Below are 26,703 nucleotides of genomic sequence, written 5' to 3'. Positions count from 1 at the left end.
TCTGGATAAAAGTCCATTATCAGATATAAAATTTCCAAATCGCTTCTCCCATTCTCTGATTGTCTTTTCACTTTCTTAATGATGTTCTTTGATGCATACAAGTTTATCATTTTGATGAAGTTCAAAATTTCTTTTTTTATTGTTGTGTTTTTGGTATTCTAAGAAATAATTATCTGTTCCAAGGTCATGTAGATTTACTCCTGTGTTACATTTTGAGTTAATTTTTGTACGTGGTATGAGGTACAGGTCCAGTTTCATTCCTTTACTTGTGTGTATTCAGTTGTCTCAGCATCATTTGTTGAAAAGGCTAACCTTCCTCCATTGAATTGCTTTTATGCATTTGTCAAGATTAACTAATGTTTTGTTTACCCTTATTTAAAATCACAAATATAAGTTTTATTTATGAAATCTCAATTCAGTTCCCTTGTTCTGTATGTTTATCTTTATGGCCATTGTCCTTAATTACTATAGCTTTTTAGTAAGTTTTGAAAGTGGGAAGTGTGAATCCTCGAGCTTGTGTTCTTCTTTTTCAAGATTATTTGACTATTCAGGATTCCTTGCATTTCTGTGTAAGTTTTTTAGAGTCAGCTTGTCCATTTTTTGCAAAGAAGCCAGGGGGAATTTTGACACTGATTACATTTGAATCTATAGAGGATTTGGGGAGTATTGCCATCGTAACAATATTAAATTCCATTCCATGAACATGAGATGTTCTTTCCATTTATTTAGGTCTTTTTAAATTTCTTTTTATAATGTTTTGTAGTTTTTAATGTACAAGTTTTACACTTCTAAGTGTTTTTTATGTTATTATAAATAGAATTTTCTTAATTTTATTTTAGGATTGTTATTGTTAATGTATAGAATACAATTGAATTTTATATATTGTTATATTCTGCAACCTTGCTGAACTCATTTATTATAGTAGGGTTTGTTTTCTTCCTTTTCCTGGATTACTTAGGTTTTCTATGCACAAGATCATGTCATCGGTGAATAGAAAGATTTGTTTCTATTTATTTCATCCATTTTGATCAATGAATACTTTTATTTCTTATTTTGCCTAATTGCCCTGGCTAGTCACTCCAATATAATGTTGAATGGAAGCTATGAGAACAGACATCCATGACTTGTTCCTGGTTTTAGAGGAAAGCATTCAGGCTTTTACAGTTAAGTATGATGTTAATTGTAGGTCTTTTGTCGATGCCTTTCATTAGGTGGAGGAAATTCCTTTTATTTCTTTGTTGAGGTATTTTTATTTTATTTTATTTCTTTGTATCATGAAAAGGTGTTGGCTTTTGTGAATTTTTTTTCTACATCTATGAGATGATTGTAGTATATTATATTGATTGATTTTTGCATGGTAAAACCAACCTTGCATGCCTGGTATAAATTACGCTTGCTCATGGTGTATGATCCTTTTTATATATGTGCCGCTTAATGAACGGAAATACCTTCTGAGAATGTGTTATTGGCAATTTCATCATCATTTTTGCAACATCATAGAGTATACTTACGCAAACCTAAATTGTATTTCCTACACCTCTAGCCTATATGGTATGCTACTATCATAATGCAGTCTGTCATTGACTGAAATGTCATTTTGTAGCATGTGACTTTTTTGTTGGATTCAGTTTGCTATTTTATTGTTAAGATTTTTGTGTGTATATTCATAGGGATACTGATCTGTAGCTGTTGTTTTTTTCTTGTGATACCTTTGTCAATTTTTTTAAGTTGTGACAAAATATACTTAAGATAAAATTTACCATTTTAACCATTTTTAGTATACAATTCTGTGCCATTAAGTACATTCATATTGTTCTGCAACCATTACCACCATCCATTCCAGAACTTTTTCATCTTCCCAAAATGAAACTATGCACTCATTAAAAAAATAACTCCTCATCCTCCCTTGCTCCCAGCCCTTGGCAACCATAATTCTACTTTCTATCTCTATGACTGCTATAAGTATCTCATATAAGTGGAGTCATACAATATATGTCCTTTTGTTATGGGTTATTTCACTTAGCATAACTCAAGGTCCCTGCATGTTATAGCATGTATCAGAATTTCCTTTTAAAGGCTGAATAATATTCTCTTGTACATCGCATTTTATTTATTCATTCATTCATTGATGGACACTTGAGTTGCTTGACACCTTTTGGCTATTATGAATAATGCTACTTTTACCATGAGTGTTCGTATATCTGTTCAAATCCCTGCATTCAATTCTTTTGGATATATATCCACAAGTAGAACTGCTGGATCATGTGGTAATTCTGTATTTAATTTTTAAGAACTGCTATACCGTTTTCACTATGGCTGCATCATTTTACATCCCACCAGCAGTGCACAAAGCTCCATTTCCCTACACTCTTGTGAACACTTATTTTCTGTGTTTTTGACAGTAGCCATCCTAATGTATGTGAAGTGTCTTTGGTTGTAATACGAGGGCAATTCTGACATTGTAAATAAGTTAATAAGTGTTCCCTCTTTTCTTTTTCTTTGGAAAGTGAGGGATTGAGATCTTCTTTTAATTCTTCTTTAAATGTTTGGTAGAATTCACCAGTAATGGCATCAAAAAGGCTTTTCTTTGTGGGAAGTTTATACAAAGCATTCTGTTTACTTGGTGTATTGTCTTTTTCTTCTTGAGTCAGTTTTGGTGTTTTATATCTTTCTAGAAATTGGTACACTTCATCTAGATTCCCTAATTTGTTAGCATACAACCATCAGTAGTATTCTGTATAATCATCTTTATTTCTGTAAGGTCTGTATCGATAGCCCCTCTTTCATTCCTAATTTAGGTAATTTGAGTCTTCTCTCTTTTTCCTTGGTCAGTCTAGCTAAAGATTGTCCATTTTGTTGATTTGTTCAAAGAACCAACTATTGGTTTTGTTTATGTCTATTGTTTTCTGTTTCTCTTCCATTTATATCCTCTCTAATCTTATTTCCTTTCTTCTCCTTGCTTAGGATTTAGTTTTATCTTCTTTTCCTAGTATTCTAAGGTGCATGGTTAGATTATTGGTTTGAGATCTTTCTTCTTTTTAAAAAAACTTTCTTCTAATTACTACAGCTCATAAGTTATGTTGTATTTTATTTTTATATGCCTTAATTCTATTTTGATCCTGGGTTAGTAAATCGAAGCATTTAACAAGTGTACAATTTTGAGACTATCATAAATGTTTACTCTTTGGATCTCCTCAGTTCCTTTAAGTAAAATTGATTTATTTACAGAACTTATTAATTAAATGCATTTCTGAAAAGTGTTGTACTTTAAAAAGTGAATTTTCCCCATACAGTATTCTAAATCTACTTTAATCCACCTCCCCCCCAATTTACATTGTTTTATATTCCATTTTTAGTTTTCACCTTCCTGTTTTTTGTCTTATTTTCATCCCAGTTTAGACATGAACCTCAAAAAAGGAACATGTTGCATTCGTATAGATATCATTCATATGGGACTGAGAATCGGCTTCTGTGTGCTTTTGTCATCTCTGCTTTTTATTTATGGTCTTTTCCTTCATTGAGGCTAAAAGTGGCTTTCTTTAAATGGAGTGATTTTATTTTGTAATGATTATAGAGTGAACTGTGGAAATATTTAGGTTTCTAAAGAAACTAGAGTAGGTATTAGACACTTTGGGAGGAGGGGTTCAGTTTGCTTCATTACAAATTAGCATAGTGAGACCTGATGGAAACTCTCGCAGTTACCCCATTAATTGAAATCTTGTTTACATGAGTTATTTTTCCATTTAACAGTGTGTATTAAATACCTGCTCTTTTTTAGGCACTAGGTTCTGGAGATACAGAAGTAGTCAAAAGCAGATGGGGTCCTTATCCTCATGGAGCTTGGTCTAGTGGAGACAAACATAAACTAATCACAATTAAATGTGAAATTGTATCTGTAGTGCTATGAAGAAGAAGTTTAGGATGGTAAGAGTATAAAACAAAGGAATTTTATGTAGTTTAGAAGTTCTGAAAATGCTTCTCTGAAAGAGTTACAGATGTATAGGAGTTAAGTAGATTAAAGAGGGAGGAAAAGTGAGTTCAGGAATAGTGGCATCTCTGTGGACATGGAAAGAAAATGATGGAGCTGAGAGAAATATAGGAGGTCTAGTCACCTGGTCTTAGGGGTGGAGATGTGAGAACGGGGTTCTAAGAATGAGTCCTGGATTTCCGGCTGTGCCGTTAAGTGAATGTGGTGCTATTGACTAGGATGAACAGTCAAGAGTAGAGAGAGGAGCACTGAGGTTTGAGAAACTCCAATAATTTGATGGTTAGGAGAGGAGGATATACCAGTTCCAGATGGGATGAGAGAATAGAGCCAGCCAGATCCACAAAAGGAGAACAGGGAAGTGTCCTGTCCTGGGATGCAAGGGAAGCAAATCTAACACATCAAGATGAGGGAGTGTGCAGAAGATCCAATATTCCTGAAAAGTAAGATAAGGACTGAACATGTTCACTGGATTTAATGATACAGTATTCGATGGTGACCTTAACAGTAGCCACTGTGAGAGAGTAGGGGACTCTGGAGCCTGTATTGGTTGGTGTAGTGTCGAGATGGAGACAACAAATACAAATAAGTCTTGGAGAAATTTATCTCCTCAGTGAAAAATGGGGAGAGGATAGGATGGCTGTAGGTGAAGGTAGGTTTGATATTGAGAGGAAGAATGAGAGGAGCTCAACTTCTGAGGGAGTAAGGATGCCACAATGGTAAAAGTTGAGCATACTTGAGAGATAGTCTTGGGGAAAGATGTGATTATGAGAAAGAAATGTGGAAGCCATATTATTGGTACTAACAGCTACCATCAATTAAGCATCTGCCCTGTGTTGAATTTAACATTTTTAAAGTAGTCACTAATTGTTGTTTGTTGTTGTTTTTTTTTTAACTATAATCCCCTTTTGTCAGAAGAATGATGAAAATGGAAACTGCTCAGGGAAGGAATTGAATTCCCTACAACAAACTTATATGAACTGGAAAGCCGTGTTTTGACTGATCATTGGTCCATCCCTTACAAGCGAGAAGAATCACTAGGCAAATGCCTGTTGGCATCTACCTACCTGGCAAGACTTGGTAAGTTCGCAGACTTCAGGACACCTGAGGGTTTTTTTTGTTTGTTTGTTTTTATACAAGGCCTGGCTTTAATCTTAGCTCTTGTCGTTGCCTATCTGTATAATTTTAAATCATTTACTCTCTCTTACGTAGTCTTTGCTTATCCCGTGTGGAATAAAAGCTTTGAATTAAATCACCTGTTTCCTCTAGCTCCAATAAGAGTGCAAGATTCTTTAAAATACAATTGAAAAAGCTTTATAGACATTGAAATTAACTTTTTTCCACAGAAGCTTGGAGCATTTAAAATTAAGCCTCAACTCAGTGACTTCTTTTTAAAGAGAATAAGGTAATATTTATTTAAGAAACAATCTGTACTTATGTGCTTGGCACTGTCTTAAGTGCTTTACAAATATTAAACTAAGAGAGGAATAAAATACCACTAGTTTGTAAGAATAGGTGTCAATATAAGGAAGCTTCTATACTATATATTAAAGAGAAAATATTTTTCACATTGTTCAATTTTAAGAAGAATTGGGCCACTGTTTTGTGATTTTTTTTTTCTTTAAAAGTGTTCATAGTTTACCACCTTGATTCAGCATGAGGCACATCAGTAGGAAGTGTTTTGACTAGGATTAGATTTAATCCTAATAGGCAATTTTATGGTACGTTTATTACTGGCTTCTCAGCAACAGCATTTATTGAGTGCCTGTTAGGGAGGGTATAGGTACTGTGCTAGGCAGAGGGTCCAAAAAAAAGAGAAGGTATTCAGCCGTGTTCCAGTGATAAGCAAAAACTCTGTTACTGAATTGTTGTTTCTTAAAATATATTCCAAAGGATAATTTTATGGTGGATTCATTCGTTCACTTAGTAAGTTTTTTATCATTTTCTGTGTGCCAGGCACAGTTCTGTGCATTTTATTACACAGAGTTCATCAGTTTATTTTAGGGAAGAAGAATGATTTGGGCATTTACTGAGAATATTTCTGTTTTTATAGAGCTATTTAGGAAAATAATGGTGAGTAAGTAGTTGCTATTGGTGTTTTAGTAGCTATTTAATCAGATCATTTGAAGTTACTCTGACATGGAAACATAAGTTCAACCATTTCAGTTCTAGTTAGTATTTATTATACTATTACATGTATATTAATAATTAATAAATATTAATAAATTGTGCTATTAATAAGTAAATTAATACTGTGATTGTTTCTCAACCAATTTCTTCATCAGAATGAATATCCCTTAAGAATCAAAGTTCCTATAATAAATAGTTCCAGATGTAAGAATTTGGAATGCTACATATGGTCTATACATACTACCTAAAATCTAAATAAGGCATATCCTTTCATTTATTTTACTAAGGTCTTTCCGAGTCTGATGAGAATTGTAAAAGATTTATGGATAGGTGTATGCCTGAAGCATTTAAAAAGGTAAGAAAAATGTGCTCGTCTTATTTATTTTTTTTGGTGGGGGTGAAGGTGAACAGGTTTTTTGTTTTAGTTTATGTGTGAGACCAGTTTATGAATCTTGTTCAACTGAGGAATTATCTAATATGGAAAAAATAGTTCTAAATTTGGGGCTTATAAATGATTTACTTCTTTTGTATTTAATTTGAAAATGTCTTTGGTTGACTATCACTTTTACTTCCTTCTATTTAATTGTTACTATTAAGACTTTATACGGGGAAATTTTACATCTTACTGAACTAAGGACTGTGGCACTTACATAGATAATGTTTACTTACCAAAATATAAGCCATTTTATACTTGTGATTGTACCAAGACAGAAGCAGACATTTTAAACTACGGAAAGTTTGACTTGATTGAGTATTCTTATTGGCAAATGGGCATGTGGATGGCAGCATCTCTATCAGAGTTAGATTGATACACTTACTCCCATTCTGGTCACATCTCTTGTAAATCAATTTTTCTTAACAGTGAGAATAGGAGATCACAGGACTTGTGTTTCTAACTCAAGCAAGATTCGCTTTTCAGGACATGAGTCCTGAATTCCCCAAGAGCAGGGACAATGTCTTAGACACTGTTGTTTCCCCAGCGTGTAGCCAGCGAGCCTAGCTCAGAGGAAGAGCTCAGTAAATCTTTGTTGAATGAATAAATGAGTCTCCTGCTGTTTGTACTTCTCAGTCAGTCTTGACTTCCATTTTTGTCTCACATTCAAGAAAGTCACTAGAACTACAGATGGGTTAAGTTTGTCTTTATCTTAAAATCCAGTAAAATAAACTGTTTATTTGCAAATTGTCATTCCACCTTAATAGACAGAATCTCCTCTGAGTCAAGGTTTAAAAAAATAACAAAACTAATCATAGGAACAAAAGTAGCTTCATCTTGAAAAAAGGGAGAAAATTTTTAAATTGTCATTTGGGCAGGGTTTATTCGGAATTGAGATTTATCTTCATTTGGATGAATTCATCGACCAATTTGTAGTTTAAAATTATTTTAAACTTTTAAGAATTCTGTTAAGAATTAACAGTACCATTTTAAATAGAGTCTTTATAATTTTACAGTAGCATTTTAAATAGCAGAGTTTTTATAATTTAACATGCATGCATACATGTACAGAGAAAAAAAATACATGAATATAATTTTCATGTCATGGAAACGGATGTGTTAAGAGTAAGGAAAGGAACTTTAGGTTGATGATCTCCAGATCCAGAGAGCCCTGTGTCCAGTCAGGTTGCATATTGGGAATATAATACTCTAACTCTGTACAGAGATGCTTCAGAGAACTGTTTTATATTATGCCCTCAGCTGTTGGTAATAGTGGAATAAGTGATCCAGGGGTTGTTTGGGTTTTTTCTGTAAAACTACAAACACAAAGTTACACTGCATTATGTTGTTCAGTGTTGTGTATGTAAAAACATCCATGTTAAATTTCCTTAGCGTTTAGAGCTAGTAAAGAAGTTCTTCTCCCCATCAGTAAGGTCTATTTTCTTCTATTAAATCAGAAGAGCAACAGAATTCTCTGTGCCTTTAGACTTGGCTGCCAGAAAACTCAGTAGTACTTTATATTAATATAATTGGCCTTGATTTCTTTAGCTATGTTTTCTGATATGATGACTTTCCTTCCGCCCCTTTCCATAGGCTTTTCTTACAAGCTGCCTCAAATTTTTCTATAAGGGTATAAATAATAAGCACTTGTATGAATAAGGTGCACAAAAGGAGCTTTGTCGTCATTTCTACTTTCTTCACCTCTCACCTTCAGGCCAGCCTGGATTCTTTACTATTATATTTAGGCAGGAAATAAAACCTAGGTCTGGCCATAATGCATGCAGAGTTACGGTTATACCGTGTGTGCATCTTCCCCACCAGGTACTACCTGTCCTTCTCCACCTTTTCTGGAAGGAAGACAGAACTCCATTTTCAAAGTAAAAACTGAACAGATGAGATGGCAACAGAGGGAGTGGTGTTTAATCCACCTACATTTTTTTTTTTGTAGTCACCGTGAAGCTTTTCAAATGTTAATCTCTGCTTCATTTTGCTTTAATTTAATTTTTAAGTATAGGAAGCCTAAAAAAAGTCCTCCAAAAAATAGTTACCTCATTGGTTTATATAAAATCAGCCTTATGATTATTGCTCATTTGAGCAAATAGTGCAGCTAATTGGTATTTTTAAAATCTGAAACTGAGGTTTTCCTCTGCAGCTAAAGAAGTCTGAACTCTTTCAGGCTGCTCTTGTTAAGAGCTTCTTAATGTGACCAAGATGAAATTTTTATCGCACAGTAGTTTCCCTCTGAAGGGAAATCTTATAAAAACCTGAAACCATCGTATCAATTTGCCATTATTTTATTAAGTGAAATCCTTTGGTTTTTCATTCCCTGTTCTGGCAGTTGTTTCTGAATTAGACTTCCCCAAAGACTAAAAGACTGAGGATTGGAAAAATCCAATGATAATGATTTTAGATTCATCTGTGTGCCTTTTCCCTCCTGTTTAATGAACCTAAGGTGCTATCTGAGTATAAGATGCACCATTGTTTTATATTTTATGCTTATATTTAAGAAAAATAGCTGCTAAGTAAGCAGTGTTACAGTGCTTAGAACTATTCTAAAATAGTACTTAAACATTTTTAAAAATTGAATATTACTTTTATACATACAAAAAGGCAAATATAAACAAAATAGATTAAGATGTTTTCAGATTCCTAGTCCTATCATCTGGTCAACAGGTGGGAAGTTGCAGTCTTATTTCTGAGATACAAAAAACATGAGAAGAATGTGTATGTTAGAATCCATGAAATACAATATTTGTTTATTAGATTCCAGGAATATTGGTTAATGGTGACAGCCAAGATATATTAAAAATAATACCCTACTAATTATAAAATACTTTCATCTTTGGTATATCTTTTAATACTTGTAACATCTGTGAAGTTGGTAGAAATTTTGCCTCTGTAGAGGTGGGAGAACTGAGCCTCTGAGAACTTAGGTAAAATTTTCCAAGGCCACACAGCTAGAAAACCAGTAGTAGTACCAGGAGTTAATCTCAGATTCTTACTTGCTTTACACCACTTAATCTTTCCTAGTAATAATGAAAAGTAGAGGGGCAAATTAAAATTTTCTTTCAAACCAACTTTAAGTAAGGGAATTAAAGTTCAGAAACAAAACTCAGTGTTGACTGTGAAACACATGAACAAGTAATGGACTATAGCTATGGGTCTTTTAAAGTAAGTCATCTACATAAAAATAAGTATTATGGTAATAATCTTTTGATTATTTGAGATTGAACTGACAAACTATAGACGTTTTTCCTTTTCAAGTTGGACACTAAACTGCCCGTTGTTTTTGTAGCTCCTGACATCAAGTGCTGTTCACAAGTGGGGTACTGAAATTCATGAAGGAATCTACAATATGTTGATGCTGTTAATAGAACTGGTTGCAGAGAGAATAAAACAAGACCCAATTCCCATTGGTCTCCTGGGTGTGCTTACAATGGTATAGTAGCTCTGAAATATGAAGTACTTTGTGTTTTGGTTTTGTTTAAAATACCTACTGTCCTCTGACTTGTACTTAATAGTGAGCGATAACGATATTATCATTGAACGTGTTAACTTAGTTGTTAGCATCCTTGCTTTTCATTTTAAAAGCAGAGCAGCCCTTCTGTGTTTTCAGTTTTAAAGAAATACCTTTCTAATTTTAATAGCTTTTTCAGCTCCTTAGACTGATTGAATAGCTTTCCCTTAATGTCTCTGTGATCATTTACGTGATAAATACTTTCACGTAGGGTGTTCATGCAGTTTGCTTTCTGGCGTTTTCCCCTGACTAGCTCATGTTTTTCCTCCCGACGTCTGTCTTCACTGCCTTGCTGCCCAGCCCTACCTGTGGCAGCTCTAGGATGTCTGAACAGTGGCATCCCTTTGCCTTGAGTAGATCTCTCGTCCTATACCTCTTCTCTTCCCTCACAGCAGATGTTGAACAGGACAGAAGAGCACCACTTGAGTCATTTGCTCTGCACCAGCTAAAGAATATGCTTTGTTGGGATACTTGAAAGATTCCATTAATGAAGAAGCCCAAGGCTGTATTTTTATCCTCTTTTCTAATGCTAATATGTGTTGTTATAAGTAATAAATAGGTAATACAAATGTTTCTCTGTTCTCTTTGAATCTAGGCTTTCAATCCTGATAATGAATACCATTTTAAAAACAGAATGAAAGTGTCTCAAAGGAATTGGGCAGAAGTGTTTGGAGAGGGAAATATGTTTGCTATTTCACCTGTATCTAGTTTCCAAAAGGTAAACATAGTTTTATTTCATCTTTTTATAGAGAAATTTTCTGTGCTATAAAAAATGACAATTTACATGGAAGGATTAAAACAGTCTGTGAAAAATGACAAATATTCCATATGACTCATAAAATTGCTTAACTTTTTTTAGATATTGCAAATTTTCCTATAGCTGTGACCTAACATCATGAAGAATTTTATAGATTTGAAATGTTTAGAATTTTATAGATTTGAAATGGAAAATGACTGCGTGACATCGTTGCCCTGTTTATAGAAATATCAGAACTCCAGTTTAATGGGTGTCCCAGTTTCTTAGAGATGTTTGAGAGACTAAAGCATTTGAAATCATTTGAAATGACTAATTATACATAGAAGAAATAATCTAGTATTTAATCTCATGTGTAATTTTCTTTTAAACTCTGTAAGCATAAACAATTTAGTTTTTTCAAGCATAGAACCAGTATCTTTTTATTTTTTTTTTTTAATTTAAAGTCCTACAATGTGCCAATAGCAGTATACCCACAAGGAGTACAAAATTTAAATAATCCTTGATCAAACTGTTTGGTTTTTGAGAAAGAGTTGAAAGAAGTCGATTTAAGTAGATAGAAAACTTGTCCATTGCTTTAGCAGAGGCAGATGTTTAGTTCACCAATCATTTATTGAACATTTAGTATGTATCTGCCATTATTTTAGGTTTTGGAGATATAAATTAAATTAAAAAGTCTTTGTTCTTAATATAAAGAGTAATAAGACCTGGTTCCTAACATGGTTCCTACAGAATGGAGGAAATATGAAAACAAAAAATTACAGTGTAATAAGTAATAAGTGCAGTTAAAATGATACAGACTTATAGACTCCTAAAATTGCTTATAGTTATGTCAAGGGTTCACATTAAGAAACATTTGGGGAAAAACCTTTTGAAATATTTTTCAAATTTTAATACTTTTTTCTCCAACTTTTTATTTAAAATAAAAGAAATATAAGGGTTAATGGGGAAATTTTTATATTGCCATCTCAATTTCTATTTTCTTTTCTCATAGGAACCTCATGGATGGGTTGTGGATTTGGTAAATAAGGTATACAGTTTTTATTAATATGGTCATGTTTTTCACTTTCTAATGAGATTTCCTAGAGTTTGGTATTTTAAGTAAATGACAACCACAGAGAATAATCAGAATGTTTTCTTAAGGAGATGGGTTTTATAGTTCCTTCCTCTTTCTTATATGTGCTGTTTATACCCATGAACGTTAATCTTAGGACTTAGCACATCTCCTGCACCGTATCACAGGCGCATTAAAATTATCTTTGTTATGACTCTCAAAATCAGTATTATAGAGCACATTGATAGGGTAGAATGTTAACCTTAGTTTCTTACTAAAATTATTAATGTAAGCATTTTGAAATGCATGTGTATCTTTTTTCTTTTCAGTTTGGAGAATTAGGTGGGTTTGCAGCAATCCAAGCAAAGCTCCATTCAGAAGATATAGAACTTGGGGTAAGATAAACCCTTATGTGTGCCTGATATAGGAGTTCACTTTTTGGGAGGTTGGTATGTAACCCAAGGGACGTGATCTGGACACATTAAATTAAGTGTTAAAGTATAAGTTAATCTTTACAGAAGCAGCTCCATGGCTCTGATAACCACAGAAATGTTTATTACTGTTCATCATAATAACAAAATGTCAGTACAGGGCATTTGGGTTGTTTTTGCCCCTCTCATTAATTTCCCCTTGCATGTGGTATTTTTCTCTTAATTTGTGGTGGTTACATGAAATTATCTTGCTATTTAAGGGCAGTTGCTAATGTGGCAAGTATTTGTGTACATAACAATTTTATGCCTCGTTAAAATCAGAATTTATTTCATAGTACCAGGCACAAATAAAAGAGTTGAAGGTGGTTTAGTAAGCTTTTTGGTGTTACAGAGATTCACAGGTAACAGAGGGTTATAACAGGAGCTGAGAATCATCATCCCTCAGGTGCAATACCATTATCTTTTCATGTCAACTTCATTTTCTCAAAAAAATTTAACCTATGGTTCGGGGAATAACTTCATCTTTAATTTTTCACAGACTGCTGACCTGTTTATAATTGAGAGCACTTTATTCTGTTCTCTAGTTAATTATTCAGTTAAAAATTACTTACTATGTACTTGCCATATGTAAGACACTGTGCTAGAGCAGAAAATGATGTGGTAAATAATATACCTAAGTGACACAATTGTGCTTAGAGTAGCAGTTATTTCTGTGGGATCATGACTAATCAAGTGATTCCCTTGGTCCTTCTTTGCATGAGGGAAATAACAGTCAAAGAGAGAGACTGATGGTATGGTTTGTAATACACTGACCCTTTCTTGCCACCCACAGTTTATCATTAAAGATCAGATATCTGCGAGATCATAAATACTTCTACTGACACTGATTAGGGAGCCCCTTACACCTTCCCTGAACGTTAAGTAGATTGTTAGGCTTTCATTTTGATCCCCATTGGATGAATCAAATATGTTAGAAATGACCTTATTGACCTGGAATATAATAAGTAGTGATTTAAAAAGCAAAACAAAACAAAAACCTATTCAGATACAGTATTTTATACACCTTACTTGTTTCTCAAGAACTAGCTGTCTAGGTCATTGGGTAATATCAGAAATCCATTTTTTAAAAAGGTTAGAATATTCACTAATGTCTTGGCAGAGTTAATTTTTAAAAGAATACTGAATAGCCCAAAGTTTGTACTCCACTGGGATGAAAATTGTCTAAGGATAGATATGTAGGAATCTGGGCTTATTCTCATTATCAGATGTCTTGAGGTTAAACATTCCTCCACGATTTTTCCCTTAGGTCAGACCATTTTTCAGAACAACTGTGTTATTTGTTGTAGTTGTTGTAGAATTATATTGCTTAGGCTGTATTGGGGAGATGACAAAATTCAGGCATAGGAGAAAGATATTCCAAAATTGAGACTCTAATTTTAGCAAACAAGTATGATAAAAATTTCACAATAAATACCTGATTTCTGACTACTTAAGAAGATGACTACGTCCCAGAATAAATTTACGCCATATTATAAGACTGAGTACAAGTAAATGTATTCATTTTACATTAACATTTACATTCACGTTAAATATTTTTGTATTTGAAAAATACTGGGCAAAGAAACATAATTCACAATCCATCAGTTAAAAGTACCTTTACAGGAGTGGCCAGTTGGCTCAGTTGGTTAGAGCGTGATGCTGATAACACCAAGGTTGCCGGTTCGATCCTTGCATTGGCCACTGTGAGATGCGCCCTCCTTAAAAAAAAATAAAAATAAAAAAAATGAAGAAATATCTATGCAGACTAAGAAATGAAAGTTGCCTTTCCTCCACCTTACCCCCACCCCACAAGTACACCTCCCTCCTAGGAAATGGCTACCTATTTAATGCATAGCCTTTCTGTCTTTTTCCTAAATTTATATAAAATATATCTGTGTGTATTTTTTCTTTCTTTAAGACTAAATTGTAATCAAGCTATACCTAGGAGCATATTTTCATTTAACATTATATCATAGACATCTTTCCAGGTTAGTACTATCTGTGCTTTTAATGGCTCCAATGTGTTCCTGCAAATGTTGTACCATGATGCCGTCATTTATTAATGAGCATTCAATTATTTCTAAGTTTTTGCTATTGCAGAGAGTGTTCCATATAAATTTGTCTTTGTATATGCAGCCATTTCTGAAGGATAGATTCCTGGAACACAGGATTTCTGGGTTAAAGACTATATACATTTTTAAATTATAATTGATAGTGCTAAATCTCTTTCCAAAAAGCTAGGACCAATCTATATCCCCACACAGTCATTTCCTAATACTCCCATTAGTGCTGAATATTTTCAATCTTTAATTTTCCAATATGATGGACAAAAAAAATGTTTTATTATTTAATTTGCAATACTACTCTGATTTCCTGTGAATTGTAGTATTTCATCAGATGATTATGGGCTCCTTACTTTTCTTCTGTAAATTGACCTAGCTATTTAGGTCTCTTTTGGGTTGTTTGTCTTAGTAATTTTTTAGGAATTGTTTTTATAAGCATATCAAAACCATGCCTATTTTGTGTGGTTGTAAATTTTTTTCTCCCAGCCTTTGGCTTCTCTTTTCATTTTTATTGATGATGTCTTTTGCTACACAGAAGCTTCAAAATTTTATGTAGTCATTATTTTCCTTAATAGCTTAAAAGATTCCTAACTTGCTTGGGGAATGTTCCCCCATCTCAAGGTTATTAAAACACTCATTTTGTATTTTATAGTTTTTTAAACTTAGTTCTTGAATTTATTTAAATTTGTTTATATATTGTGTAAGATAGAGATCCAATTTTGTTTTTTTCCAAATGGGTAACTAATTGTTATTAGGTCTTCTAATGAATAATCCATTTTTTCTTTACTGTTTTGATTTGTTGTCTTTATCATATGTCATCGTACCAGGTATACAAGGATTTGTTCCTGGACTTCAGTTCTAGTCATTCATTCGTTTTAATTATTGGTAGTTCTGGTCAGCATCATGCTTTTCTCAAATTTTCTTAATCATTCTCATGTTTTTACTTTTCTTAATGTAGTCAACATGTCAGATTCTCCTGCAGAAAATCCCCCTGAGACCATGTTTGGAATTGTGTTAAATTTATAGGTCAATGTGTAGAGAATTGACATTTTTACGGTACTGTTTCTTTTCATTAAAGAACATGGTATTTTTTCATTTATTTGGGCCTTCTTTATGTATTTTTATAATTTTATGTATTTTTATAATGTTCTTCATGGAAGTCCTGAATGTTTTCGTTGTTGTTGTTAAAGGCACATTTCACTCTGTCCCCAACTGTTTTCTCCTTTTTCAAATTAAAATTTTTAGTATTCTATACTGTGAACTTTAGAATCATTTCATCCAGTTCTCCAAAGAATTTTTATTGGCATGTTGTGTTAAATTACATCAAATTTTTATAATAATTTTAAAGCATTGGCATCTTTATATAGTTCTTTTTATCCAAGAGTATAGTTTGTCCAGTTATTTTTTTGTGACTTGATCAAACTACTATTTAAAATTTTCTCTGACATTTTAAAAGGGATTTGTTTAATGTTAAAAGAAGAAACTCGGCTCACGTTTATTTCTAACCTTCATTGTCTTTTTCCAGGCAGTCTCTGCATTGGTGCAACCCTTAGGGGTGTGTGCAGAATACCTCAATTCCTCAGTGGTACAGGTAAGATTAGCCCATTTACATTTACTCTAGAAGGGGATCTGAGACATACAAACAGTATTATCTTTTTATCAGTTTGTTCAGAATTATGTCTAATCCAGAGTAACTTCTAGTGAAAATATTGCCAGAAGAAAAATAAAAAATGATTAATAATTTAAGGCATAGGAGAGCGCTATCATTTAAGGTTGTTTGCCTTTTCAGTTTATCATTTTCATCAAATATAATTTATATAGAATAGCACGTAGTTTTCTTCACTTCTTTATAAAATAGGCTGCATATATCCCACCCTCCTTCACAGGATTATTTAAAGATTCAGGGCCATTATGTATTAAATTAGATCAATGTTGAGCAGTCCACTAGGGTCGCTTACTATCTAAGTCTCTCACTACTGAATAACAGCTTAACAGCATATCTTGTCTGATTTCCTGTGTCTGCATGTTTTAAGTCAACAGGTTATAGAATGTTCTGAGTGTTCAGTTTTATAATGCTTAAGGCCTGTTATACTCTCTTGCTTCCTTTCCATTTCAATTAGTTTTACTAAATCATATTGAAATATCTCCTATTTATTATTTTATTTATAAATAAGAGTGTGAAACTGATAGCTTTCAGAGATTTTTTTAAATCACTATAAATTGTTTTTTAAAGCATAGTGTGCTTTGGGGGCAATGTTTTCTATGCACTGTATTCCTTCTTTCTAATACCTGATTTATTTACTTACGGCAATTTTAACAAGGGAGATATGATTTTTTTTAGTAGGTTCTGAAAAGTTCTGCTATTTCTAAGTGTTAAATGCTTTCTTTAGATGTCAGAGTAGTACTGCAAGATTTTCAAATGAAATAGAATGACTCTCTTTCTTAATTCAGCATATTAAGCTCTTTAGAAACATCTAGTGTTCTTTTAACTCGTTAAACATTAAATATAATCATTAGTTGTGTAGCTGAAACACTTAGACACAAAGAGGCAAAATTATTTGACTTTTTAATAATTTAATAATAAATAGTTAATTTGATAATTGACTTTTTAATAACAGGGCCAGGATTGGATTTTTGAATGCATGCTCTCTACCCATGCATTGCTCCATGGAAAGAGATTTAGTGTAAATATTACAGCTGCTAATTAATATTAAATTGTTTAGAAAGTCTAGATTTTACATATTAGCACAATGTGCTTTAAAAAAGTATGTGAATTTCCAACCAAAGTATATTTAACTTCATCTTTACTTTAACTATATCAAACTGTCCAGTCTTAAATTTAGCAATAAATTCATACTATGAATTTATTCATAGCATTTTCACATCGTGTTACTTGCCATAAACTAACAATTGTCTCTGCCACTTGCTACTGTATAAAGACTTATATAAATTCTGTGCCTTGGTTTCCCTATCTGTAAACGGGTGATGATAATCATGCCTGTCTCACAGAGTTGCAGTGAGAATTAAGTAAGGTTGACAAGAACAGTGTGACTTAACCTCTTACCTAACAGCTCTCAGTCCTCATTGTACAATTGGCATAAGTGTCAATGAAGAAATACTATTTGGTTAATTGCCTGATGTCATTTTAATTCTTTGCTAATGTCTTCTTGGCTTTGAAAGCCAAATATTGTTAATCTTTTCTCATCACCAGGTAAGTTTTAAAAATTATCTTACTTGTATGGAAGTGATCATTTAGATCTAGCCAATATTTGGCTACTTCTCATATACTATTTAGGGTTGGTTATCTGATTATGCTACCATCCTAGAGCAATGTGTAGTATGAGTCTCGTCTGTAGGCCTCATTTATGCCAGCAAGCAAAATCAGGACATATAATGGTTTTATTAATGCATATAGTGGCTTTTGTGGTCTGCTTATATTCAGTCTTTTAAAATCAAATGTAAAATATATACTTTATTATAAAAATAATACATACTCATGCTTACTGTTTAAAAGTTAGTCCACGTGTCTTTGGTTGCTCTTTAAAATGACCCCTAGGAGATAGTAATGACAAGTATTGCACCCGTCTGTTATTAAAGAAGCTGAGGCACAGAGTCAGTTAAGGGTGGACTTGAGATGGTGTTGGCTAGTTAGTGGTGATTCTGACACTAGAATTCAGATCTTAATATTGCACTCTCTTCTTTGTGAAATGTGAATGAAGAAGTATCTCCGCTCTAGTTTTGGGACAGAATCAGGAGTTTTTATTAACTGTAGCGCTTTTTTTCTGCAGCCCATGCTAGATCCGGTCATCCTTACTACAATTCAGGATGTGCGGAGCGTGGAGGAAAAGGACCTTAAAGACAAGGTAAATGCTGTCTCCCGCCAGGTAGGCCCCAGTGCCTGCTGGTCCATGGAAGCAGAGCCAGGACTTGGGGCCAGGCTCACACCCTATTGCCCTTTGGATTCTGGTCACATACAACCCACATCAAATTAATTTTACATTTTCTAATTGAAAAATGCCTTCTTCTGTATCACCAGAGGTTGGTGTTACTCAGTCAATAGAGTGAATATAGGGCTCTCAGTGATATCATTCAGAATTTTACTAACATGTTGGTTTTGACAGTATTATAATTTGTATAGCATTGAAAAAGCTTCAAAATAATTCAAAACTAAAAGTTTATCCAAAGTTTAGAGAAATTTTAACATTTAAATTTAACATGATTTATTTTGTCTACCTTGAATTTCTCATAGGACCCTTCAGTTTCCTTTGCTCACCTATGTGCTAACTTATTTAGAAGCAGAATTTAGTTAATTGACCATGTGGAGTATCAGATACCACCAGACCATTGTTATTGAAAATGTCCTGTGTTTCCTATGTGTAAGAATTGAGATCACAATGTTTTCATGGTTTCTTTTTTGTTTGTGTGTGTGTGTGTTTAACAAAAGAGATTGGTTAGCATCCCCGAGCTCTTGTCTGCCATTAAGTTACTTTGCATGCGCTTCCAACCGGATCTGGTGACGGTCGTGGACGACCTTCGACTCGACATCCTACTACGCATGCTGAAATCACCACATTTTAGCGCTAAAATGAATTCCCTCAAAGAAGTAAGTTTTGCATTTATTTCTAGAAGACTTAAAGCACACAGCCTTTAAGTTATACCAAAACTTGTGGTTATTAATATAAAAATGTTGGGAAATAAAGAATAATTTCTTGTAATCATATGGAAAAGAGATACCAATGGTTATATATGTAATGGTATATATGTTTACAATTGTCTGTTAATCAAGTGATTTTTTTTAATATGTATTACATCAGAATTCATTCTCTAAAATATTTAGTGCTTTTGTGAAATTTCCTAGAACATAATTTCTTGGCATATACAGTTTGAGATTTATTTTTTACCCTGTGGGTACAATTCCTTTATTGTATTTCAGATATGTGTTTATTTAGACCCAATCTTCTAACTGGTGTTGGAACAAAACCAAAATGACTACAACTGTGATGATCTAAGCAAAGTGATGGAAATAATTTTCTATAGCTTCCTAAACTTTATATGAGCATAGTTGGTTTTGGTGAGTGACAGGTGGAACCAATACAGTTCAGTCATAATTCCAATTATTTTTCCTTCAGTTTTGTATTAATTAGGATTTTTGACTATAAGTAAAATGAAACTCATCTTAAGCCATCTTAGGCCAAGAGAAGAATTTAATGGAAGAAGTCTGGGCTATTTCACATGAATGAAGGGTTGACTAGCCAAACCATGTCAGCAAGGGCACATATGGACAACAGGAACAATTAGAATTCGAGACCTGACCACTGCCAGGACTCTTTTAAGTTTTATCTCTGCTTTTCTGAGCATGTTGGCTTTGTTCGCCCTCTACTGGCAGAGTGACATCTTTCATATGGTAGACACTATGGCCATGGATAGATAGTTCCCATCCCCAGGGAGGGACTAACACTTTCTCCCTGGTCTCAAGTATAGAATTTGGAGGACATGCCTTGATTGAAGTTTGGGTCAGATGCTCATCCCTGAGTCAGTCAATAGTGGCCCAGCGAATGTGAGCTGTAAGAATGGCTTCATATTTTTTAAGAAGAGACATCATAAATAAGTAGTCTATTGACTTCTAATAACTGGCCTTTGATACATTTTTGGCTAATTATCAGACCACATTGTAACACTACAAAAGTCACTGAATGAATATGTATATATATATATATATATATATATATATGGAGAGAGAGAGAGAGAGAGAGAGAGAGAGAGAGAGAGATTTTGATTATCCGTATTTGCATTAGATTCAGTCACACTAATCCTGTCTTTTTAGGTAACCAAACTAATAGAAGACAGCACTTTATCCAAATCTGTGAAGAATGCTATAGATACAGACAGATTGTTAGATTGGCTAGTTGAAAATTCAGTTCTGTCAATCGCACTGGAAGGTAAGTTGCTTTAAAAAAAATATTACCTAACATAAATAACATATTTTATATAAAAAAGTATAAAATTGTTGCTTTGACTGTATTAGCCTTTAAATAATTGTATAGAAAGTTAATATTGCTTTGAATCACTAGAATCGTATTTAGAAAGTCAGTGTTCACTGTATCTGCCTGTCCCTCTGGTGTTTCTTCTCTTAGGCAACATAGACCAAGCACAATACTGCGATCGCATAAAGGGAATTATTGAACTCTTGGGCAGTAAATTGTCTTTAGATGAGCTCACTAAAATTTGGAAGATACAGGTAAGTTGATTAGAATTATTTTTGCCTTTTTCTGATATTTTTGTCATAAGGAGAGAAAGGAAGGAGGTGAATAAGCAGGGAAATTGAACTCCTGTCTTCTTTTAACCAGGCAGCTTTACTCAAATCTGTTTTACAATTTAGAGTTTCTCTTAAGATTGTGTGAAACGGTATAAAACAACTGATCTAGTCTAGTCTTCTCATTCTTCAGGTTTAAAAATGAAAAGCCTTACTGTGGGCTATATAAGCCGTTAGTGGCAGAGCTAGAAACAGTTATGTCCTTTGTTTATCAGTCCAGTGTTCTTTCCAGTACATTGTTTTTCAATTTTTATTAATATGTGTTCCCCATTTTATTCTATTAAATGAGGGTGATAGTAATACTTACCTGAGTTTACAGATCTCATCTTGCCAGGGCTCTCAGCAGCTGCGACAGAATAGACTGTACCTTTCATTTTCTTTTTCCTTCATTTTGTTAATAGTCCATTCTACTAGATTTCCTCCTACCTCTCTGGCATTCCTTAAGTCTACTTTACTAACTTAACTCTCTTCTACCTTGTAAGTATGAGTTTTTTTCAAGCCATAGTCTTTAGCTGCTTTTCACTAGATAATCTTTCATTAGTCGATTTCATCCCCTCCTGTGGCTTTGACTACATTTGGGTGCTGCTGACTCTCAGAATTGTATCTCTAATTCAGACCTCTTCTTGGAATTCTAATGCAGTCTATCTAAATGCATAATTATTACACTTACCGCATACACGTCTCAAATTCTGCATGTCCAAACCTGGTCATTTTCCAGACTATTTCAGTAATGGTATTATCCTTCAGTTAGTTGCTAAGCCAGAAAGAAGCCTAGAGCTCACCTTGACTAGATCCACTTAATGACTGTATCAGTCAGAATCCAGTCAGGAAACAGAAACTATGTTAAGTATTTCATAGGCAATGGAATACAGGATATTGTTTACAAAGGTGTGGCTAGGGTGGAAGAGCAAAAAAGACAAGTATGAATGCTAGAGGAGCAAAATGGAAAATGGATATTAAGTCCAAGGAAAGGAAGCTACTTTTTTTTTTTAATTTTTATTGGGGAATATTAGGGAACAGTGTGTTTCTCCATCAGCTCCAAGTCGTTGTCCTTCAATGTGGTTGTGGAGGGCACAGCTCAGCTCCAAGTCCAGTCGCCATTTTCAATCTTTAGTTGCAGGGGGCGCAGCCCACCATCCCATACAAGAATTGAACCAGCAACCTTGTTGCTGAGAGCTCACACTCTAACCGACTGAGCCATCCAGCTGCCCCTCTGGCAGCTCAGCGGCAGCTTGTTGTCTTCAGTCTAGTTGTGGAGGGCGCAGCTCACTGGCCCATGTGGGAATGGAACCAGCAATCCTGTTGTTCAGAGCTCGCACTCTAACCAACTGAGCCATCCAGCCACCCGAGGAGCTACTTTTTGGAGGTTCTATCACTGCAAGTGTTGCAGCTGTCGAAGAGGTGACACTGCCACCAGAGTTTCTGGAATTCCTTGCTGCCACAAATGCCAGCACCTGCATCCAGTTTCCTGGTATAAACCAGAAACACTTCTTTCTTCCTCCTGCCTCCTCATCTCCCAGCAATGCCTCTCACTGGTAGAACATAATGGGAGCACAGCTGGCAGAGGAAATGTAATTTGCAGGCTCCCAGCCTTGCATTACAGAGCAGACTACAGAAAGTTAGGTGCAGGACTGAAAGAAAAGTCCTGGGTCCTATGAATTTTACGTCCCATGTGTTGACTTTAGTTGAATATTCCCATATAATTTTGTTTTGTGAGTATATGAGGTGCAATCACACAATACGGTGAATACTTAAATAAAAAAAATTTATTACAGTAACAGACACATTGCCATTAATCCCTCTCAGAATACTCCCCTGCATTTCAAACACACTTATCCCATCTTAACTTATGCCAAGAAAGTTCTTGCCACTTTCTGAAGCAGTTCTGGAAGTCCTCTTTTGTAAGTATCTTTAATTGCTCTGTCATGGCTGCATTGATGTCTTGAATTGATCCAAAACATGTTCCTTTCAGGGTCATTATGATTTTGGGGAAGAGCGAGAAGTCTCATGGTGCCAGATCCGGTGAAGAAGGTAGATAAGGACACACTGTAATGTTTTTATTTGACAGAAATTGCCATATACCAGAAGCGATGTGTGACATGGAGCGTTGTCATGATGGAGAATGATTTACGGCACACTTGAAAACACACCTTCTCTCAACTGTAGCTCACACATGACTGCACCAAACAAGTTGAAACTTGTCACACAGTGTTACTAAGGTTCAACGCGTTGCTTTCTGTATTAAAGATCCCTGCCTTTCTGTTGGATGGCACTCAATAGCAGCATTGACTGTATGTTTTGATCACAACGGAAAGGCTCTGTGTCACACGCTTCTGGTATGGCAGTTTCTGTCAAATAAAAACATTACGGTGTGACCTCATCCACCTTATTCACTGGATCTGGGACCGTGTGACTTCTGGCTCTTCCCCAAAGTCAAAATGACCGTGAAAGGAAAAGGTTTTGAATCAATTCGGGACATTGAGGCAGCCACGCCAGCACAACTGAAGACACTCAAAAAAGAGGACTTCCAGAACTGCTTCAGAAAGTGGCCAGAACAATGGGATAAGTGTGTTTGAAGTGAGGGGGAGTATTTTGAGGGGGATTAATGGCAATGTGTCTTCTACAATTTTTTTTACTTAAACACTGTATTTTTTATCACACCTCGTAAGCTTTGAATCCACATAGGTTGAGAATTAGAAACCATGATGTATATGTTAAATATCCCTACTACATTCAGTGAATGTATGTCCATAGAAGATACAGAGCAAATTCTTGTAGCAGTAAATCTTTAAAATTCCCCCACCTTTCAAGTCTCTCACATTGTGACCAGTGAGGTATGATGGAGCTGTGATTGAAGTTATAAAGTGAATTTCAACCATAAGGTCGACCATGGGGTCTATATCTATGAAGCAGAGACTTAGTTCCCACAGGATAAATAAATATTAATTGAAGTCATAAAATATCTATAAGCAAAATAAAAATGAATCATATAATACTCTCAACTGAGGTTATGATCATTTATGAAATGCCAAAAGTGAGTATGTTTGTCTTGTAATCAGTTTGATTTTTTTTAGCCAGTTGAAAACATTTTGTTCTCTTGAAATGAATATGTCAGATGAGAATTTGATTCTCATCTTTTTTTACATTGTATTTTTAAAGATTTAATGCTTCTAGGATTTTAAACAAGGCCAGCTGATAACCATTAATGGTTGCTTCATGTAGTCTTGCCAGTATTATCATGGAAGTGAAAGCAGATTAGACTAGAATCGGTTTATCTTTATTACTGTTTTGCTTTTGCTTCTGTGTATTGTCAAGGAGAAGACTTAGGTTTTCCAAGTTCTAAGACTTAACTTTTACCTAATGTCTCCTTTTTTAGTCCGGACAATCATCTACCGTGATCGAGAACATTCATACCATTATTGCTGCAGCAGCTGTCAAATTTAATTCAGATCAGCTTAATCATTTGTTTGTTCTCATTCAGAAGGTACGTGTTCAGTCAAACATGCTTACTCTTAAGTTTTTCTAAAATAAGTTTATTTTGAGATCTCCCCCTCTCTAAATTAGTAGTGTTTAAGTGTACTCTTCTTACTGTGTTAAACTTTTTTTGCTCAAGTTTAAAGCTGTTGCATATTTTTCCAGTTTCATAAAAATTGAATAGTACAGCTACTCTTGTGTCTTGTCTTTTCTGTTCTACAGAGCTGGGAGACTGAGAGTGATAGAGTAAGACAGAAGCTATTGAGCCTGATTGGACGAATAGGCCGGGAAGCTCGCTTTGAGACCACTTCTGGAAAGGCAGGAGAATCAAAAAATGAATTTTTCTAGCTGCAAATACTTAAAGCAGTTTTGCTTGCGTATTGGCTGGCTCATCATAAGTGGTATTATTGTAGGTGTTAGATGTACTCTGGGAACTGGCTCATCTTCCAACGCTGCCCAGTAGCCTTATTCAGCAAGCCTTGGATGAACACCTGACAATCCTTAGTGACGCGTATGCAGTGAAAGAAGCAATCAAGAGGAGCTACATCATCAAATGCATAGAAGACATTAAAAGGGTTGGTTTTTATCTTTTGTCTGATTTTGTTGTCAGAGCAATAGTGCTGAGAAATTAGAGCCAAATAATTTTCCTCCCCTGTTAATGTAATTTAAACTAAATATCTTATCTGGAAGCTCTTACCTGAGAGTCCAAGAGTGGGAAATTTTAAGTACTGCTTTTACCGAGTCACTTATATTTCTTAAAATTAATTTTCAGCCTGGAGAATGGTCAGGGTTGGAAAAAAACAAGAAGGATGGATTCAAGGTAAGAATTTGCAAATGGAACCAACTAAAAGGTACACTAACTTAATAATTTCTTTTAATAAGTTGCATCATAATTTTAAGATAACACGTTTTAGTGCTTCTTAGAGTAATGTGCAGATACGAACTGCTGTTTAAATATTTATGACCTATGCTTTATTATTTAAAGCTTGGGGAGTTATTGACTCTGAAAGGGGGAAAAAAATCCAGAGTCACATTCAAAGAGTAGTTTTACTCTATTATTTTCATAAAATTATAAAACCTTCAACTTAGTCTTTCTCTTTGAAATTAATTCCAAAACATGCATAACTTTAGTAAGTTACAATGGATTCTAAATAATAGTATCATGCCCATTTTTCTCCTGCAAGGGAGAAATGGAGGAACATTCATAAAGTAAAAAGAGAGAGAGAGAGAAATGAAGAAGGAGGCTCATTCAGTGCTGGCCATAGTGGTTTCTCAGCTGCTTGACTCAGATGTGTTCCTAACGTAATTCCTTACCCAGCTATTGAGTGAGTGCCCGCTGCCGGGGCTCAGTTTTAGAAGGTAGGCTTGGGTAGTGACTGTCAGAGGCACTGGCTCTGTGCAAGCCCTACCCTTCAGGGCTCTGGCCTCCAGGTGGCGGTGGACTTCTGGGCTGTCTTTTGAAAGGGCGGTTAGCAGAGTAAGCAGTGATGGTGACTGCTATCCTGTTTCTCCAGTCCGTAAACGGCAGGTCTCTCCTCTGAGACGGCCAATCCAATGGCTCCTCTCGGGAATGCGAGCCCATGGTGGCAGCAGCCATCAGAGCAGCCGTGTCCTCCGACATAGTCCCTCGGGCTGCTCAGACCAAACATAAAGCCTAGCAGCCTGGGGGATTTCGTGTTACTACTAACATTAAAGGTTTTGGTAAATAGCCTAGTGGCTTCGTGCTTTCATTGGGAAATCATTTTTCTTGGCTTTCACGAAGCAGTATTTCTTTAAAGATCTTGACTACTACTGATTGTCGTTGGTATAGTCAGAGACTGTCAGCTCTTGTTAAGAGGCTTTGGTAATTCAGTGGGCTTTCATTTTCTTATGCTATGTTTGGCTGTAAAGTTTAGTTGGGGGCATTTAAGAACTCGGTGTGTTATATTTGTGACGTTGAAATTTGATCGAGTGAATTTTCTGCATGTTATCTAGCTTTAGAGATTTTAAAAGGCATTCATGAACTGAAGCTGGTTGTGCTCAGGTTATAAAGAATTAGAATTACTCCTTTAAATCAACAACATTACTCTCTTTCTACTCAGATACAATTTGAATTTTTCCAGTTTTTTCAGCTCAGCGATTCAGATAATTTAGCAGCCTCTGTTTTTATGATTGAAATTCATCCCGAGTTATTTAAGAAGTTTAGATCCTTCAATAGTAACAGTAAGAGGAAGGTGGTATCTATAGAAAAATGGTCTTTTCTTCTTAGTAACAGATACATTTCTTTATAGACATGAAAATCAAAGCCAAAGAGACTTTTTCCTCCCTCTGAGGAAATGGCTTTTGAAACCAGAAAATCCTTCCCGACCTCTGTTCCTTCCTTGTTACAGCTAAGCATTTCTTAGCTCTTCTAGCCAATAGCATCACTACATCTTTATTGCTTCTCTTTGCAGTCACTTCATTCATGTCTGTTGTTTTATAACAAGCCTCAAAAAGTAACAGGAAGAATTTTGGAGTCATTTTGTGAGTCT

At 34.7% G+C, this 26,703-nt stretch overlaps 1 protein-coding gene across 1 annotated transcript in view; it reads left to right on the top strand.

Annotated features, from left to right (window-relative positions):
- Positions 1-26,703, top strand: part of USP24 (ubiquitin specific peptidase 24) — a 131,065-nt gene that overhangs the window by 25,899 nt on the left and 78,463 nt on the right. Inside the window, 16 exon segments of the mRNA XM_033113600.1 lie at positions 4,901-4,928; positions 4,931-5,065; positions 6,403-6,470; positions 9,844-9,987; positions 10,661-10,783; positions 11,814-11,849; positions 12,203-12,268; positions 15,932-15,997; positions 18,195-18,269; positions 18,851-19,009; positions 20,231-20,345; positions 20,541-20,644; positions 24,096-24,203; positions 24,416-24,511; positions 24,607-24,768; positions 24,966-25,013. Coding sequence (XP_032969491.1) covers positions 4,901-4,928; positions 4,931-5,065; positions 6,403-6,470; positions 9,844-9,987; positions 10,661-10,783; positions 11,814-11,849; positions 12,203-12,268; positions 15,932-15,997; positions 18,195-18,269; positions 18,851-19,009; positions 20,231-20,345; positions 20,541-20,644; positions 24,096-24,203; positions 24,416-24,511; positions 24,607-24,768; positions 24,966-25,013 — 1,533 coding nt within the window.

This window comes from Rhinolophus ferrumequinum, chromosome 9 (genome assembly GCF_004115265.2).
Source record: "Rhinolophus ferrumequinum isolate MPI-CBG mRhiFer1 chromosome 9, mRhiFer1_v1.p, whole genome shotgun sequence".
Classification (NCBI taxonomy): domain Eukaryota; kingdom Metazoa; phylum Chordata; class Mammalia; order Chiroptera; family Rhinolophidae; genus Rhinolophus; species Rhinolophus ferrumequinum.
Note: the sequence above shows the minus strand (reverse complement) of the source record. Positions and strands in the feature narration are given on the sequence as shown.